Below are 17,290 nucleotides of genomic sequence, written 5' to 3' on the forward strand. Positions count from 1 at the left end.
CTTTTTTTAATGGTTCTGAATTTCGAACATGGGGGAAAAACCCCCCAAAAATCTGTCATCGAAATCCTACTCAAAGGTGAAATATTGAATATTTTCCCACTGATCTCATAAATAAATCAAGGATGTCCACTATCACATTTATTCAGTTTTGTACTGGAGATCCTAAGCAGTGCAATAAATCAAGTAAAACAAATAAAAATAAAGAGTAGAAAAGAAGAAAAAGCTAAAATTGTACTTATTCACAGAAATGTGATTGAGTACCTAGAAAATAAAAAAGAATCTACAGAAAAACTATTGTGCTCTGAGACTCAGGGAGGCCGGCAGCAGCTGGGGTCTCTTCGCTGCTTAATCGAAGATGATGCAGACAGGAAAGTAAAGCAAGATTTCAAGATGGAAAGTCCACCAGACGCAGCTGTGGTGTTACCTAGCACTCCACAGGCTGGTGCCAATCCACCATCTCCCGGTACAAGCAGTTCAAGAAAACAGCCTATGAGTGCAACCCTTAGGGAACGATTAAGGAAAACTAGATCTTCATTTAATTCTTGTTATTGTGTGGTAAAACGACTTAAGGTAGAGAGTGAAGAAAATGATCAGACCTTTTCAGAGAAACCAGCACCTTCAACAGAAGAAAACTGTTTGGAATTTCAAGAAAATTTTAAACACATAGACAGTGAATTTGAAGAAAGTACATATTTGAAAAATACCTTCAAGAATATCGATGCATGTGCATCTAAATCACTTGATTCTGAGTCATGCAGTGATCTCCAGAATGACTTTATGAATGAGAATCTTCCCAAACATGGATTAAACAAAGAAAAAGCAAAATTGGTGAAGCAGATTCAGGAGAAAGAAGACCTTCTTCGGAGGCTAAAACTAGTCAAAATGTATAGATCAAAGAATGACCTGTCTCAGTTACAGATGTTAATAAAGAAGTGGAGAAGCTGTAGTCAACTGTTGCTTTATGAGCTGCAGTCAGCTATGTCTGAGGAGAACAAGAAACTAAGCCTTACTCAGATGATAGACCACTATGGGTTAGATGATAAATTGCTATACTATAACAGAAATGAAGAAGAATTTATAGGTGTTTAATTCATAATTTTTTCTCCAGAATGTCTTTGTGGATGACAATGTAATTAAAAGATATTTATACATTTTAAAGGGAAGATGTAAACCATTAGGGCTTAGAGGAAGGTATCCTGGTGAACCTGGATCAATTTAGGGCCTCTGTTATATAAGTATAAACTAGGTTGTAAAATGAAAATTTAGTGTTTTGAATAAATTTGCCAAAGAAAACTTGACAGTTAAAGAAAGGTGAAAAAAATTTAAAAATTAAATCATGATTAAAAAAATAATTTGAACAACTGTGGAAGTGAGTTTTAATACATTGTTTTATTTATTGTGGTAAAAGTTTTATTTTAAATGTTAAAAAACAGTCCATCTAGTGTATGTCTAAACCTAAACTTGTCTGAAGATGCCTGCCTCTCCTAAGTTTATGCCTCTCCTTTGTTTCCACCCATTTACCACAAATTTCCATCTGGATGGTCTAGCAGGTAATTAAACTCATATGTTCAAAATTTTTAAAAAACACAAAAAACCCCAAAAAACAAAAAAAAAAACTATTGTAATTATTAAGTAAATTTATCAAGTTGCTGGATACAAAATCAAAAATGTAAAAAAAATTATTTCTACCAACAGAAATAATACCAATTATACCAATAATAAACATTTAGAAAAAGAAATTTAAAAAGTAATACCATTTACAAACAAAAACATCAAATGCACAGGAATAAACCTAATAAACGATGTGTAAGATCTCTACCTTGACAACTATAACACTGCTGAGAGGAATTTAAAACATATGTAAATTGATTAAATATTCAAAAATCAATCAGTGTAACCACCATATCAACAGGCCAAAGAAGAAAAAACACATATGATCATATCAGTTGGTGCAAAACCAAACATTTGACAAAATCTGTTTCCTGTTTGTGATAAAAACACCGAGCAAACTAGGAATAAAGGGGATCTTTCTCATCTCAATAAAGAGCATCTATATAAAAAACTGTCAGGTAATATTATACTTAATGTTGAAAGACTGAATGATTTCTCCCTAAATTCAAGAACAAGACAAGGATACTCACTCCTTTTTTATCCCCCTGCAGCTTGCAGGATCTTAGTTCTGCGACCAGGGACCAAACCCATGCCTCCTGCAGTGGAAGTGCAGAGTCTTAACCACTAGACAACCAGGGAAGTCCCAAGGATGCTCACTCTTACCACTCTTGTTCAACATAGTACTGGAAGGCCTAGCCAGCACAATAAGGCAATAAAAGAAAATAAAAGGCAATAAAAGAAAATAAAAGGCACACGAATTGGAAAGGAGGAAATAAAACAGTCCCTATTTCCAGATGACATAATTATCTACATAGAAAATCCCAAGGAATCTAAAACAAACAAAACAAAAACAACCTCCTAAATTAATAAGTGAGCCCAGCAGCAAGGCCACAGGAAACAAGATCAACACACAAAAATCAATGTATTTCTAGACACTAGAAATTAACAAGTAGAAAATGAAATTAAAAATACGGTATCAATTTACAATCACTCAGAAGGAAAATATAATAAATTGAAGCTTAAATATTCCCTATCAAAACACAACATTGAGCAAGCAAAAATGCAAGCCAAGGGCATGAGAAAGATATTTGCAGTGTACATCTCTACCAAAGGAATCCTATACAGAATATATAATATATTCCGGCAGTTCACTAAATACAAGTTAGGTGATTTTCACAAAAATGAGCTAAAATTTAAACAAGCACAGCACAAAAGAGGATGGGCAAATCACTAATAAATGGATGGAAAACTGTACAGTATTATCAACAATCTGGGAGACACAAATTAAAACCGTAGTCAATACCACTACAACCCCACCCTAAAAGACAGAGAATACCAAGTGCTGATGTTAATGTGGAGCAACTGGTACGCTCATACACTTTTTAGGAAGTTTAAATTGTTATAGCCACTATGGAAAACTGTTTGAAAGTGTCTCTTAAATCTGAATAAATTTATACTCTATGACCTAGCAATTCAATCTCTGAGTATGTTTCCAACATAAATAATTGCTTATATCCATCAAAAACACATCCAACAATATTCAAAGCAGGATTATTCACAATATCTCCAAAATCGAAAGCATGCTAATGTATATCAACAGTAAAATAGATCAATAAACTGTGCTTTTTCATACAGTGGAATTCTACATAGCAATGAGAAAGTACTAAATGTAATGAAATGGATAAATCTTTGAGACATAATGCTGAGCAGACAGAGACCCAAACAAAGAAAATCCTGTATGTGATATCCATATATGTGAGACTCAAAAACAGGCAAAAATGATTGGCATCAGTATAGCGGTTGCATTTCAAGGGTATTGACAGGGAAGGAGCATAAGATACTCTTATGGAGTACTGGAAATATTCCATATCCTAATCTGAGTGGTAGTTAGACAGGTTTATATATAGGTCAAACTTCATTTTAGCTATAAAACTAAGAATTGCATATTTTATGGTATGTAAGTTACAATTCAATAGGAAAAAAACTCTCACACACAAATCTACATAAACCTTTAGAATTTAAATAATTGAGCATTTGTGTAGTAATACACAAATGGATCAGTGTCCTGTGATAAAGAACTCAGAAACAGATTCGCAAGTATGAGAATTCATATTATGAAGTGATAATCACATAACCGTAGGTAAAACGAGAACTATTTAGCTATGTGTTATTGGGACAACAAAGTGGTCATCTAGGCAAAGGATGTGAACAATTTTAAGAAAAAGAAATACAGCTGGCTATAAAACAGATCTTTTGCCTATTGTTCTATTGGGTTGGTGGATTTATATTCTGGTTAATTTGTAGGACCTTATTGTGTATTATGGAAATTAACCCTTTGTAATAGGAGTTGCAAATATATAAGAATTTTACTGATAATTCCAGTTGATACTGTCGTAGATGAAAAAATTGTCCAAACTGAAATTAACAAAATAATTATCTAAGAACCTCAATGGCTGAAGAAAAGTTGTCAAATTTGGCATTATGATCAATAGAAGACAAAGTATGTGAAAATCTTTGTAACAAGATTATTAGTGATTTGCTGAAATGGAGGCAAGAAAAAGAACTTTGTGGGAAATATATAATTACTCATAGATTATATATATTTTAGTTTAGTAATCATCTAAATATCACAAGTCCATCAGCAAACTCCCACACATACAGCAGAAACTAACAGAACAATGTACGGCAATTATACTCCAATAAAGATGTTAAAAAAAATTAAATCATATTTGTTATTTACTTACTTTTTAGTTTCAAAAAAGTATAGCCTTATAATTTTTGTTCAGGAAAATTATTTACCTGTGTAGGAGGGTAAAATATACTTTAACAGTTTGTTGTCCTGATTTAGATCTTAAATATTTAGACATGAAGTATGTGGGCCTCTATTTGTAATTTATCCCAGGCTATGAAAATGTAAGGAACTGACTAGAAGTAAATATGACAAAGTATTAGCAATTTTCAGTTCTGAGTGGTGGAAACACAACTATTTGTTACATTAATCTACTTGTTGTGTTTTACAAACAGTTTAAAATTTTTAAAAATAATTTTTGTTTTATGATATGATACTTATTTTCTTTATATTTTTCTCAATTTTCTAAATTTTAATATAATTAACATTTCAGTTTTGAAGCAAAAAAAGCATTCTAAAATTTTTAAAGAATAGTTTGGAATGAAGATAATTTTAAGAACCCAATCCTGTTTTTACTTTTTGGCCACACCACACGGTTTGCAGAATTTTAGTTTCCTGACCAGTGATTGAACCTGGGTCCCAGCAGTGATAGTGCTGAGTCCTATCTACTGGACTGCCAGGGAATTCCCAAGAACCCAATCCTTATACGAGCCTGTTTAAGCTTTTTAATATTTAAAGGAAAAACTGCTCCAACAGGCCTAGTCAGTCATTCACTGACATGCACCAGTAGCAACTGGGACAGGATGTCAGAAGATAAAGATTAAAGGCAGGTCAAATCAAAGGACTTATTGGAAAACAAACAGCAGCACAATCCAATAGGGATGGGCAGTAGAAGTGATGAGTTGCCTGTAGGGAGACCAATCAAGGACCTTAGGACTCATGAACTCATCCCCTCTTTATATGATACTGTTGTCTATTATTTTAATTCTAGCCTGTATTCCTCCACAAACTGGACATTAAAAAAAATTTTATACAATGTTTGCTTAGAGTTACTGAAATGTTTTTCAACATGTTCATCATTCCTTCATGCTCCTCAGATTTCCATATGCATTCATTTTCCTTTTGGCTGAAGTACAGCCCTTAAAACTTCTTTTACTGAAGGTCTGTGGGTGATGTAATCTCACATCTGTATCTGTCTGAAGTTTTCTTTATTTCTAACCCATTCTTGAAATATATAATATGTATATTATATATGGTTTGTATGTGGTTTAGAACTGTAGTTTATTTTCTCTCAGCACATGAAGATGTTATTCTACTGTCTGCCAGCTTCCATCAGATCTTCTGTTGTTGAGAAGTCAGACAGCAATCAATATTGCTCCTCTGCAGGTGATGTGTCTTTTGTCTCTGGGTGCTTTTGAAATCTTCTTTTTTTCTTTGGTGTTCTTTAGTTATCTGATGATGAGTCTAGATATGTGTTTTTTTTTTTATTCATCCTGCTTGGGATTCATTGGATTTCCTGCATTTAAAGATGTGTTTTCAACTCTTCTGGAAAATTATCAGTTATTATGAATTTGAATATTGGCTCTTTCCTATTTATTACCTCTTTTTAAAACAGCTTTATTGATATGTAATTTATATAACATAAAGTTCACTTGTTTAAAGTGTATAGTTTTGGGACTTCCCTGGTGGCACAGTGGTTAAGAATCTGCCTGCCAATGCAGGGGACACGGGTTTGATCCCTGGTCTGGGAAGATCCTACATGTCGTGGAGCAACTAAGCCCATGAGCCACAGCTACTGAGCCCGTGCTCTAGAGCCCAGGAGCCACAACTACTGTGTGCTGCAACTAGTGAAGCCCACGCACCTAGAGCTCATGCTCCACAACAGGAGAAGACACCACAATGAGAAGCCTGTGCACTGCAACGAAGAGTAGCACCCGCTCGCCACAACTAAAGAAAGCCCATGTGCAGCAACGAAGACCCAACGCAGCTTAAATAAATAAATAAATAAATCTTAAAAAAAAATAAAGTGTATAGTTTCCTGGTTTTCAGTATATTTAGTATATTTAGAGTTGTGTGCCATGACCATAATCTAATTTTAAAACACATTACATCCAAAAGAATTCTTGTACCTGTTAGCAGTCACTCCCCATTCCCACCTCACCTACTGCCTAGTCCTGGGAAACCACTAATCTGCTTTCTCTTCCTATTTCTCTGCCTATTCTGGAAATTTCATATAAATAGAATCCTACAGTATGTAACTATTTGTTAGTGGCTTGTTTCACTTACCATAATGTTTTGAGATTCATTCATGTTGGAGTATTTATTTGTACTTCATTACTTTTTATTGACAAATAATATTGTTGTATGGATATATCACATTTGTTTGTCCATTCATCATTTGGGTTGTTTCTACTTTTTGGCTATTGTGAATATGATGCTATGAACATTTGTGTACTAGTTTTTTCTTTTTTAAAAAATATTTATTTATTTATTTGGTTGTGTTGGGTCTTAGTTGCGGCAGGCAGGCTCCTTAGTTGTGGCTTGCTGGCTCCTTAGTTGAGGCATGCATGTGGGATCTATTTCCCAGACAAGGGATCGAACCTGGGCCCCCTGCATTGGGAATGCAGAGTCTTAACCACTGTGCCACCAGGGAAGTCCCTGTATATAAGTTTTTGTGTGGCTGTATGTTTTCATTTCTCTTGTATAAATACCTAGTAGTGGAATTTCCAGATCATACACTAACTCTAAAGATTTTGAGGAATTATCAAACCATTTTCTAAAGTGGCTACAGCATTTTACATTCCCACCAGCAATGTATGAGGGTTCCAATCTTCCCATCCCCATTATCTTCTTTTGGAAATATGACTAGAGATATGCTAGACCTTCTCATTATATCCATCATATCTCATAACCTATCATATATTCAATCTCTTTATATTCTGTATAAATTCATCCAATTCTATCTTCAGTGGTAGAATCTACTTTCAGTGGTGGAACCCACTTTTCAAACAGGTGTTTTACTTTCCATTATTATAATTTTAATTTTGAGAATTTCTGCGGACTTTTCTCAATTCTGTCAAATTATTCCATGCTCCTATTTTAAGCTTGTCTTATATTTATGTAAACATATTGTATTAGTCATCTTGGGCTGCCAGAACAAAATACCATAGGATAGGTGGCTTAAACAACAGAATTTTATTTTCTCACAGTCTGGAGCCTGGACATCCAGAATCAGGATACCACCATGGTCAGGTTCCTGGTGAGAGCTCTCTTCCTGGCTTACAGATGGCACTTCTGACCGAGTCCTCAGATGGTGGAGAAAGAGAACAAGCTTTCTGATGTCTTTTCTTATAAAGACACTAATCCTGTTGCGGATCCACCCTCAGGACCTCATTTGACCTTAACTACTTTCTTACTCCAAATCCTTTCACACAGGGGGTTAGGGCTTCAACATATACATTTTAGGGGGGATATGATTCAGTCCATAACACACATTAAACTTAGTTACTTCAAAGTCCATGTCTTTTAGCCTTGTATGTGAATACATAAAGGCTTTATTTCTGCCTTCTGTTTTTTCTGCTTGTTCTCACAGATGATACCTTGCTTTTTTTAAAAAAAATTCATTTATTTTATTTTTATTTATTTTTGGCTGCGCCAGATCTTCGTTGCTGCGTGCAGGCTTTCTCCAGTTGCAGCAAGCGGGGGCTACTCTTTGTTGCGATGCGTGGGCTTCTCATTGTGGTGGCTTCTCTTGTTGCAGAGCACGGGCTCTAGGCGCACGTGCTTCAGTAGTTGTGGCACGTGGGCTCAGTAGTTGTGGCTCGCGGGCTCTAGAGCACAGGCTTGGTAGCTGTCGCGCATGGGCACAGTTGCTCCGCAGCATGTGGGATCCTCCCGGACCAGGGCTCGAACCCGCATTGGCAGGCGGATTCTTAACCACTGTGCCACCAGGGAAGCCCTGGTACCTTGCTTCTTAGCATGTTTTGTGATCTTATTTTACAATGCATTTCTCATTTGTGTTGAACTTCATCTGTAGGAATTCTTGGAGGCCTGGATTGAGTTTAAATTTTTCCAGTGAGCATTCACTTTTGCGCCTCTCAGTCAATGAAGGGCCTTACAACAGGGGACCACTTTGAATACCATCATCAGCTTGCATTTTCCTTTACAGAAAACTCTGTAAACCCATGTGATGGTCAGTTTTTGGTTACAAATTTTCAGATGATTCTTTTCCCCAACATCTAGCACCAAGGACAAGACATGTATGCAAGATTTTCTTGCTGTCTCCTTTTTTCCAGTAAGATTGTTTTTCTCATTCACCTTAGACTGAGGGTGGGGTCTGAACTTTATGTAAGGGTCTGATATTTGATTCCCTTCTTTTTGTAACCCTTAGCTTTGCCTTCTATTTCCCATGCACCATGTAACTATTAAGATAGGAGCTCAAGTTCTCCAGTGATGCAGAAAATCTCAGGGAAAAAGACAAATCTTGGAGTCTCTTGTCTCCCAAGTTTCCTGCTATTATTTTGATTAGAGCTCTGAGATTTCTTATATTCTTTCCGGTTCAGAGAAACATTTAAAATAATGGTTTAAAAAAAATTTTTTTAACTGACATTGTAATCATATAATTAGGAAAGTGTGCCAAATTGTTACACTAATGACCAGCAATGAATTGTCTCCCTGTGCTCCTTTGCAATGTAACTTGCTGCTCCAGCTCCAGCCATCAAAAAGTAAGGGTCTGTTTCCTCACCCCTTGAATCTGGGCTGTCCTGTGACTTGCTTTGACTAATACAATGTAGTGTAAGTTACATTGTATGACTTAAGAGGCCTTTCAGTTTTGCTTCCTGGAACACTTCCAGAATCATGTATATAAGTCCTAGATGAAAGACCACATGAAGAGAGCTTGAGCCGTCCCAGCCATCTCAGCTAAGACCTCAGAAATGTGAATGAGGACATCTATGAATGGCCATTCTCCACCCAACCCACTAACTGAATGTAGCCAGACTAATGAGCTCAGGTGAGATAAGCAGAACCTCCCAGTCAATCCACAGAATTGTGAGAAGTAATAAATTACTTTTGTTTTAAGCCACTAAGTTTTTGGATGGTTTGTTGCACATCCATAGGAAACTGATACAAAGGGTCATTTGGGATATCTAATTCACCATAATCCTGGAATAAGATGTTCCCAGTGTGAAGTACAGGAACTTAAGAAGGTGAAGATGGCATCCATGTCAGGGGACGGGAGGCAGGAAGTGGTGTAGAGAAATTAGTTACAATAGGGGATTAATCAAATCATATATTAAGAATAATGGGAGCCAGTTTTCTCACTGTTGGAGAACGGAGTTACAAATGTGGAAAGGAAAACTAGAATGAATTCAAGAGTATTTGACTGGAATTGGAGGTACCATTATAAACTCATAGTTGCAAAAGATGATACCTAGCTAGCTAGCTAGATATAGATATAAGTATATATGTGAATGCATGCATATATTATCTAATTCTGTCTATAAAGATGAAATGAGAGGGCTTCCCTGGTGGCGCAGTGGTTGAGAACCCGCCTGCCAATGCAGGGGACACGGGTTCGAGCCCTGGTCCGGGAGGATCCCACATGCTGCGGAGCAATTAAGCCCGTGCGCCACAACTACTGAGCCTGCGCTCTAGAGCCTGCAAGCCACAACTACTGAGCCCATGTGCCACAACTACTGAAGCCTGCGTGCCTACAGCCCATGCTCCACAACGAGAGAAGCCACCGCAATAAGAAGCCCGCACACCACAAGGAAGAGTAGACCCCGCTCGCCGCAACTAGAGAAAGCTCACGTGCAGCAGCGAAGACCCAATGCAGCCAAAAAATTAAATGAATAAATAAATATATTTTTAAAAAAAGATGCAATGAGAGAAGTAGTCCCCCAAGAGCAATGAGCATACCTAGCACCCAGATTCTGACTTCTAAAAACCATTCTCCACTCAAAGGAATCATGTCTCTTTGGTGAAATCGTTAATTTGAGAGCTGGCCAAGGAAAGTATCAGATGTGTTGGGAACACTTTGGGGCCAGAAAGTTGTAAAGTGCTCAAAAAACGATGGAGACATGTCAAAAGGACACAGAAGCCAGTTGAAGCGGCCCTGACTGGCTAAATATGATAAGAGTTGATCATCAAAATAAACATAGATAGTAATGGCTTATAATCACTGAATAAAATAGGAGTCCAGGGATCTATACAGATATAACAAAAATTGACAAATAAAGTGGAAGTTGTTTAAACACAGTACAGTTACATGGTATCAAAGTATCTCCCCACAAATTACTTACTAATTACACACACAAAAATATGCCTTTACAGTGGAGAAGCATGGCAGACACTACCTTAATCAAATGATCAAACCTAACCAATAAATTGAAATCATGCATAGAAATGACAGGTTGCAATGAGAATATAGCATTACCACTGTGGTGTGCCTGCCATAGATGAATAGTTTGTATCTAATCATGAGGAAAGAGACAAATCTGTATTCGTTAGCTATTGCTGCATAACAGATTATCTTTCAAAGTTTCTGTGGGTCAGGAATTTGGGAGCAACTTCGATGGGTGGCTCTCATTTAGGCTTTCCCCTGAGATGGCTCGAGAATCCACTCCCAAGGGGGCTTATTCCATGTCCAGCAGGTTAGTGTGGCTGCTGATTGGATGTTTTAGTTTATCTCCATGTGGGTTTCTCCACAGGACTGTTGGAGTGTCTTCAGGGTGCAATGACTGGCTTTCCCCAGAGCAAGCAATCCAAGAGGCAATCCAAGCAACCTGAGGCAAAGGTTGCAATGTCTTTTACCACCTGGCCTCTAGGTACATGCTGTCACTTCTGCAGTATTCTTCTGGTCACACAGGTCACCCCAGTACAATGTGGGAGGGGACTCCACAGGCCATAAATACCAGGAGATGAGAATCACTGAAAACATTTTGGAGTCTGACTACTACAAACCCAAATTAAGGGACAAGATATTGATAGCTGACCTATAATCTTCAAAACCATTACAATCATGAAAGTTAAGAAAATGCTGAGGAACTAACTCAGATTAAAGGACCCTAAAGAGACATGACAATTAAATGTCACACATAATATGGGACAGGTTCCTTTGCTATAAAGGACTCTGTTAGATAATTGAGGGAACCCAAATACAGTTTGAGGCTTACAGGTCAGTGTTAATTTCCTAATTTAGATGACTGTATAAGGTTATGTATTGGAATGCTCTTGCTTGGAGGAAAGACACACTGAAGAATTTGGGGGTGATGTGGTGTCATGTTGGTAGCTTCCACTCATCTTTTTGAATATTTGAGATTGTTTAAAGAAAAACACATACACCTTTCAATACAGAGAAATGATTCAAACTTCTTAAAATATACATAATCAGGGGGTCTTATACTGCAATTCTTTAACTCAGATAATGTTTTTAGCAGACCTTGTTTATAAGAGTCACAGTGCTTTAAATTTGAAGAACACAGAAAATGCCAAAGAAAAAAAGAAGAAATCACCTATAAGCTATAATATTTTGGCATGTAGCTTTCTGGTCCTTTTCTGTGCACACATATACTTTTGTTTTTAATCTGAAATTTTATTTTGATTCTCTCATGCCTAATTTGTTAATGGATTAATTTTTAAATTTTTAATACAATTTTTAAAGTTTACACTCCAGTTACAGTTATTACAAAATATTGGCTATATTCCCTGTGTTGTACAATACATCCTTGTAGCCTTTCACCCAATAGTTTGTACCTCTCACTCCACCACCCATATATTGCCCCCCCTCTTTCCCTTTCCCCACTGGTAACCACTGGTTTGTTCTCTATACCTGTGAGTCTGCTTCTTTTTTGTTATATTCACTAGTTTGTTGTATTTTTTAGATTCCACCTAAATACTGTGATATAATACAGTATTTGTCTTTCTCTGACTTATTTCACTTAGCATAATGCCCTCCAAGTCCATCCATGCTGCTGCAAATGGCAAAATGTTTTTCTTTTTTATGGCTGAGCTGTATTCCATTATATATATGCCACATCTTCTCTATCCATTCATCTGCTAATGGATATTTAGGTTGCTTCCGTATCTTGGCTATTGTAAATAATGCTGCTATGAACATTGGGGTGCATGCATATTTTCGAATTAGTGTTTTTGTTTTTTTCAGCTATATACCCAGGAGTGGAATTGCTGGGTCACATGGTAGTTCTTTTTTTTTTTTTTTTTTTTTTTTTTGTGATACGCAGGCCTCTCACTGTTGTGGCCTCTCCCGTTGCGGAGCACAGGCTCCAGACGCGCAGGCTCAGTGGCCATGGCGCACGGGCCTAGCCGCTCTGCGGCATGTGGGATCTTCCCGGACCGGGGCATGAACCCATGTCCCCTGCATTGGCAGGCGGACTCCCAACCACTGTGCCACCAGGGAAGCCCGGTAGTTCTATTTTTAGTTTTTTGAGAAACCTCCATACTGTTTTCCACAGTGGCTGCACAAATTTACATTCCCAGAAATAGTGTACAAGGGTTCCCTATTCTCCACATCCTTGCCAACATTTGTTATTTGTGTTCTTTTTGATGATAACCTTTATAAAAACAAATTATAAATGTGATATCATACTGTTCATGTTTTTTATCACAAACCTTTCCTTGGGCCAATAACATTCTTTTGCAATGTAAAAAAAGATTATTTCTTTTTTTTTTTTTTTTAATACATTTATTTATTTATTTGGCTGTGTTGGGTTTTCATTTCTGTGCGAGGGCTTAAAAATGTCTCCAGGTCACTGCCAAATGTGCTCTGGGGGGTCAAAAATGCCTCTGGTTGAAAACCATTGGACTATATATAGCATTATTGTTATAAAATTACCCTGTGACACTAAAAACCAGATCAACTTAAAATTGAACTTTGGGGATATAATCTGTGAGTAATTTGGGGTTAGAGAGTACATGTTAGGTCTAAATTGCTTTCTGCCATACTTTAAAAAAAATACATTTATTTATTTATTTGGCTGTGTTGGGTCTTCATTTCTGTGCGAGGGCTTTCTCTAGTTGCAGTGAGCGGGGGCCACTCTTCATCGCGGTGCATGGGCCTCTCACTGTCGCGGTCTCTCTTGTTGTGGAGCACAGGCTCCAGATGCACAGGCTCAGTAGCTGTGGCTCAAGGGCCCAGTTGCTCCGCGGCATGAGGGATCTTCCCAGACTAGGGCTCGAACCCGTGTCCCCTGCATTGGCAGGCAGATTCTCAACCACTGCACCACCAGGGAAGCCCTACTTCTCACTTTTATACATCAATTCAGCAATGAGGCTGAGAGCCAAGCCAAGTTTGTCCCGCCTCCAAAGTCTATACTCTTTCTCCTTGCACTCCTCCATCCCTCTGTCACCAAACAGTAAAATACAGCACAGATTTTTTTTCCTCACCCACCAAAATGTATCAACAATGGCAAAGATGCTTGCCAGCTGTGCAGCTCTTTGCAGTTCCCAGCACCCTTTCACACCTGTTGTCCCAGGATCTACCAAAGAGGTGTATTGTTATTTTTTTTAATTAAAAAAATTGTATTGAGGGACTTCCCTGGTGATCCAGTGGTTAAGACTCCATGCTCCCAGTGCATTCCTGAATCCCTGGTTGGGGTACTAAGATCCCACATACTGCAACTAAGCCTGCAAGCCATAACAACTACTGAGCCTGCATGCTCTAGAGTTCATGCGCTGCAGCTAGAGAAGCCCACACACAACAACGAGGAGCTTGTGCATCACAACAAAGACTCAGTGTAGCCAAAACTGAATAAATAAATATATTAATTTAAGAAGTAAACTAACTTAAAAAATTGTGTTGAAGTATAATTGATGTACAGTATGATGATATGTTACAGGTGTACAATACAGTGAGTCACAACTTTTAAAGGTTATACTCCATTTATAGTTATTGTAAAATATTGGCTATATTCCCTGTGTTGTACAATATATCCTTATAGCTTATTTATCTTGTATATAGTAGTTTGTACCTCTTAATCCCCTACCCCTATATTGCCCCTCCCCCTTCCCTCTCCCCACTGGTAACCACTAGTTTGTTCTCTATATCTGTGAGTCTATTTCTTTTTTGTTATGTTCACTAGTTTGTTGTATTTTTTAGATTCCACCTATGAGCGATATCATACAGTATTTGTCTTTCTCTGTCTGACATATTTCACTTAGCATAATAGAGGTGTACTATTTTTAATGCACCACCTTCATCCTCAGGGCATTTACATAGTTAATAGCTGTCAGTCTCCATTTCATAATATTCTTTTCAGGAGGTTTATTTAAAATAGTGCTTCGTGGTTTACCACTGGCCCCTTTTGAAGTGATGATAGAAGGTGTCAGTGTATGAGTCAATCAACCAATATTTGAATATCCACTATGCACAAGACTCTGCATCTCAAAACTCTTGGGAGAGAAAAGATGTGAATGCTAATTCCCTGCCAGAATGCACACTGAAACTCAACTAGGGAGTGAAGATAAATATGCATACGACAATACACAGTAGCACCAGGCAGTTCTGTGCTCAGTGACGGGAGTCAGTGAAGCACTTGGGCTTTTATTATCAGAAAGACTTCATTGAGAAGGACAGACTTGGGCTCAGTCTCCAATGATGAAGGGGTATACATGGAGCAAGTATTTCTGGCGAGAGAGATAGTATTAATAAAGCTGCAGGGGCAGGAATGTTTTACATGTGTGGTGGATGGTGAAGAGATGAGCTTGCCTAAAAGGTGACAAAGAGAAAAATGGGTAAGAAAAATGGGCCAGGGACTGATTGGGGGGAGCCTTGAATGACATATCCTGAACAAATTTGATTAAATAGGAAGCAAATGAATTAGATGAAAGTTAGGCTCTAGGTAAGAAATGAAGATGTAGGCAGACAGCTCCCCAGAACCAACTGGTAGGGAAAAGAAGGGGAAGATGGGATGGTGGCCTAAGGGTTAACTCAGGTTAACATCATTGGGTAAGCTGTGCCTACTTGGTGGAGAGGGAAAGATGAAGATGATGAAGAGAAAGAGAATAATTAGTAAAGCAAGTTCTCCAGTGCGATGAAGGGCATAGAATCCAGAACACATCTGTTGATGGAGAAGTTGATGGAGGGACTGTATCTAAGAAGGAGAGAAATTACATACTCTGAGACAGGAGGGGCAAAGATTGGCCTAAGTACAGAGATGAAATGGTTTGAAGGGTAAAGATGTGTTGTCTTGGCAGAGTAGCTGCCTAGAATTGGCCTAGGCTCAGTGGGTTCAGGGCAGCAGGTGTGGAGCAATCTGGTCTGGAGAGTGCTGGTGATTATTTAAAGTGAGATAGCTCAGAGGATAGATGGAGAATAGAGAGAAAGCCTGGTGAGAGAGCACAGACCTGTAGAGGAAAATCCACACCCAGAGCCCCTCGATTAGGGACCATTTCCTTCAGGTGAGCTGGGGCTGTCTTTGCGATGGATAATTCCTCTAGCCCTTGGTTTCCTCTTCTTCCATGGCTTGGGAATTCTCTGGGGCTAGGATTACCTAGGTTCTCTGGCAGCACTGTTCAATAGAATATTTTTGTGATAATACAAGTGTCCTACAATTTGCACTTTTCAATATGGTAGTCACTAGCCATGTGTGACTTTTGAGCACTTGAAATGTGCTTAGTGCAACTGAGAAACTGAATTTAAAATATTTATTTAATTTCAATTAATTTAAAATACCACAAATGACTAATGGCCACCTCACTGGACAGAGCAGCTAATGAATGTCTCCTTTCTCCATAGTAAAGAAGGAGATAAGACTTTGCACAGGAGTGGAGGAATGCATGGGGTCAGATAGAAGAATCTGGTATTGAGAGCCACTAGTTCTCCCAGTGACCACTCTGGGTGACTCTCCCAATAGTAGATTGGTAGTATCAGAAACTCCACTTTCTCTTCTTTTCATGATAAGAAAACTCAAAAGGATCAATTACTTTGGAGAATCTTTCTTTATCCATGACTAGATTCTGAGTATTATCTCACTTTAAGAACAGTCTGTCCTTAAATCCTTACACCTGGGAAGCTGAATTAGCTATCCCAAGGCTTCCTGATAAGAAAATGTAGCAACATAGGAGACAATTTCACTCAGACCAGAGTAACTTCTGTGCCTCTTTTGTGGTCATATGGAGAAATTCTAGAGTCCTAGAAATAGTTCTGGCTTAGCAACAGAGGGATCTGGATTCAAACTTTGGTACTTGAACAAGTTACCCAAACATTTTGACTCCACATCTATAAAATGGAAAGAATGATACCTACCTAAAGGGGCGTTGCAGGTGTCATTTATAATCTATAACTTATTCATATTTATTCCACACTAATTGCCAGATAGCGTGCTAGGTACTAGGAATCAGATGGAAAGAAAAGTAGATATGGTTCTTGTCCTACTAGCTTATTCCACTAACTTGTTTTAATGTGGGAAGATAGGCATTAATCAAATAGTCACAGAAGTATATACACAGACTGGGGCAAGTCCAGGAAGGGAGGGTATAGGTGAGGTGATTTTAAAAATATGTCTGCAGATTTTTTGACATTTCCCCTCTAAACAGTAGAATCTAATTCCCCTCCCATTGGATATGGGCCAATCATCATGACTCACTTCTAACAAACAGAACATGGTAGAAGTGATACTATGTGGCTTCCAAGGCTAGTCATAAAAAGGATGCAGCTTTTTGCCTGCATGAGCTTTCTCTCTCTCTCTCTCTCTCTCTCTCTCTCTCTCTCTCCTTTCCCCCTTCCCTCCCTCTCTCTCTATCCACAACTCTCCCTTTCTCCCTCTCTTTCTGTCTCTTTCTCAAATCTTACCTTTGAATTCAAGCCACCATCTTGTGAGGAAGCCCAAGAAACATGCAGAGGCCCATGTAGAGAGAAAGTGAGTCCCCTTGCCAAGAGCAAATACCAACTTGGTAGCCACATGAGTGAACAGTCTTAAAGTGGAAACTCCAATCCCAGTCAAACCTTCAGATAGCTGCATCCCCAGCTGATATCTGACTACAATCTCATGACAGACCATAAGGTAGAACCACCTAGCCAAGACATTCCCA

At 38.1% G+C, this 17,290-nt stretch overlaps 1 protein-coding gene across 1 annotated transcript; it reads left to right on the plus strand.

Annotated features, from left to right (window-relative positions):
* The first annotated feature begins 322 nt into the window (after positions 1-322).
* On the plus strand, positions 323-1,089 carry LOC102991822 (swi5-dependent recombination DNA repair protein 1 homolog). Its single transcript, XM_055078670.1, has one exon. It carries the CDS (start codon positions 391-393, stop codon positions 1,087-1,089), a length of 699 nt encoding a protein of 232 aa, XP_054934645.1. The 5' UTR covers positions 323-390.
* Positions 1,090-17,290: the final 16,201 nt, after the last annotated feature.

This window comes from Physeter macrocephalus, chromosome 16 (genome assembly GCF_002837175.3).
Source record: "Physeter macrocephalus isolate SW-GA chromosome 16, ASM283717v5, whole genome shotgun sequence".
Classification (NCBI taxonomy): Eukaryota; Metazoa; Chordata; class Mammalia; order Artiodactyla; family Physeteridae; genus Physeter; species Physeter macrocephalus.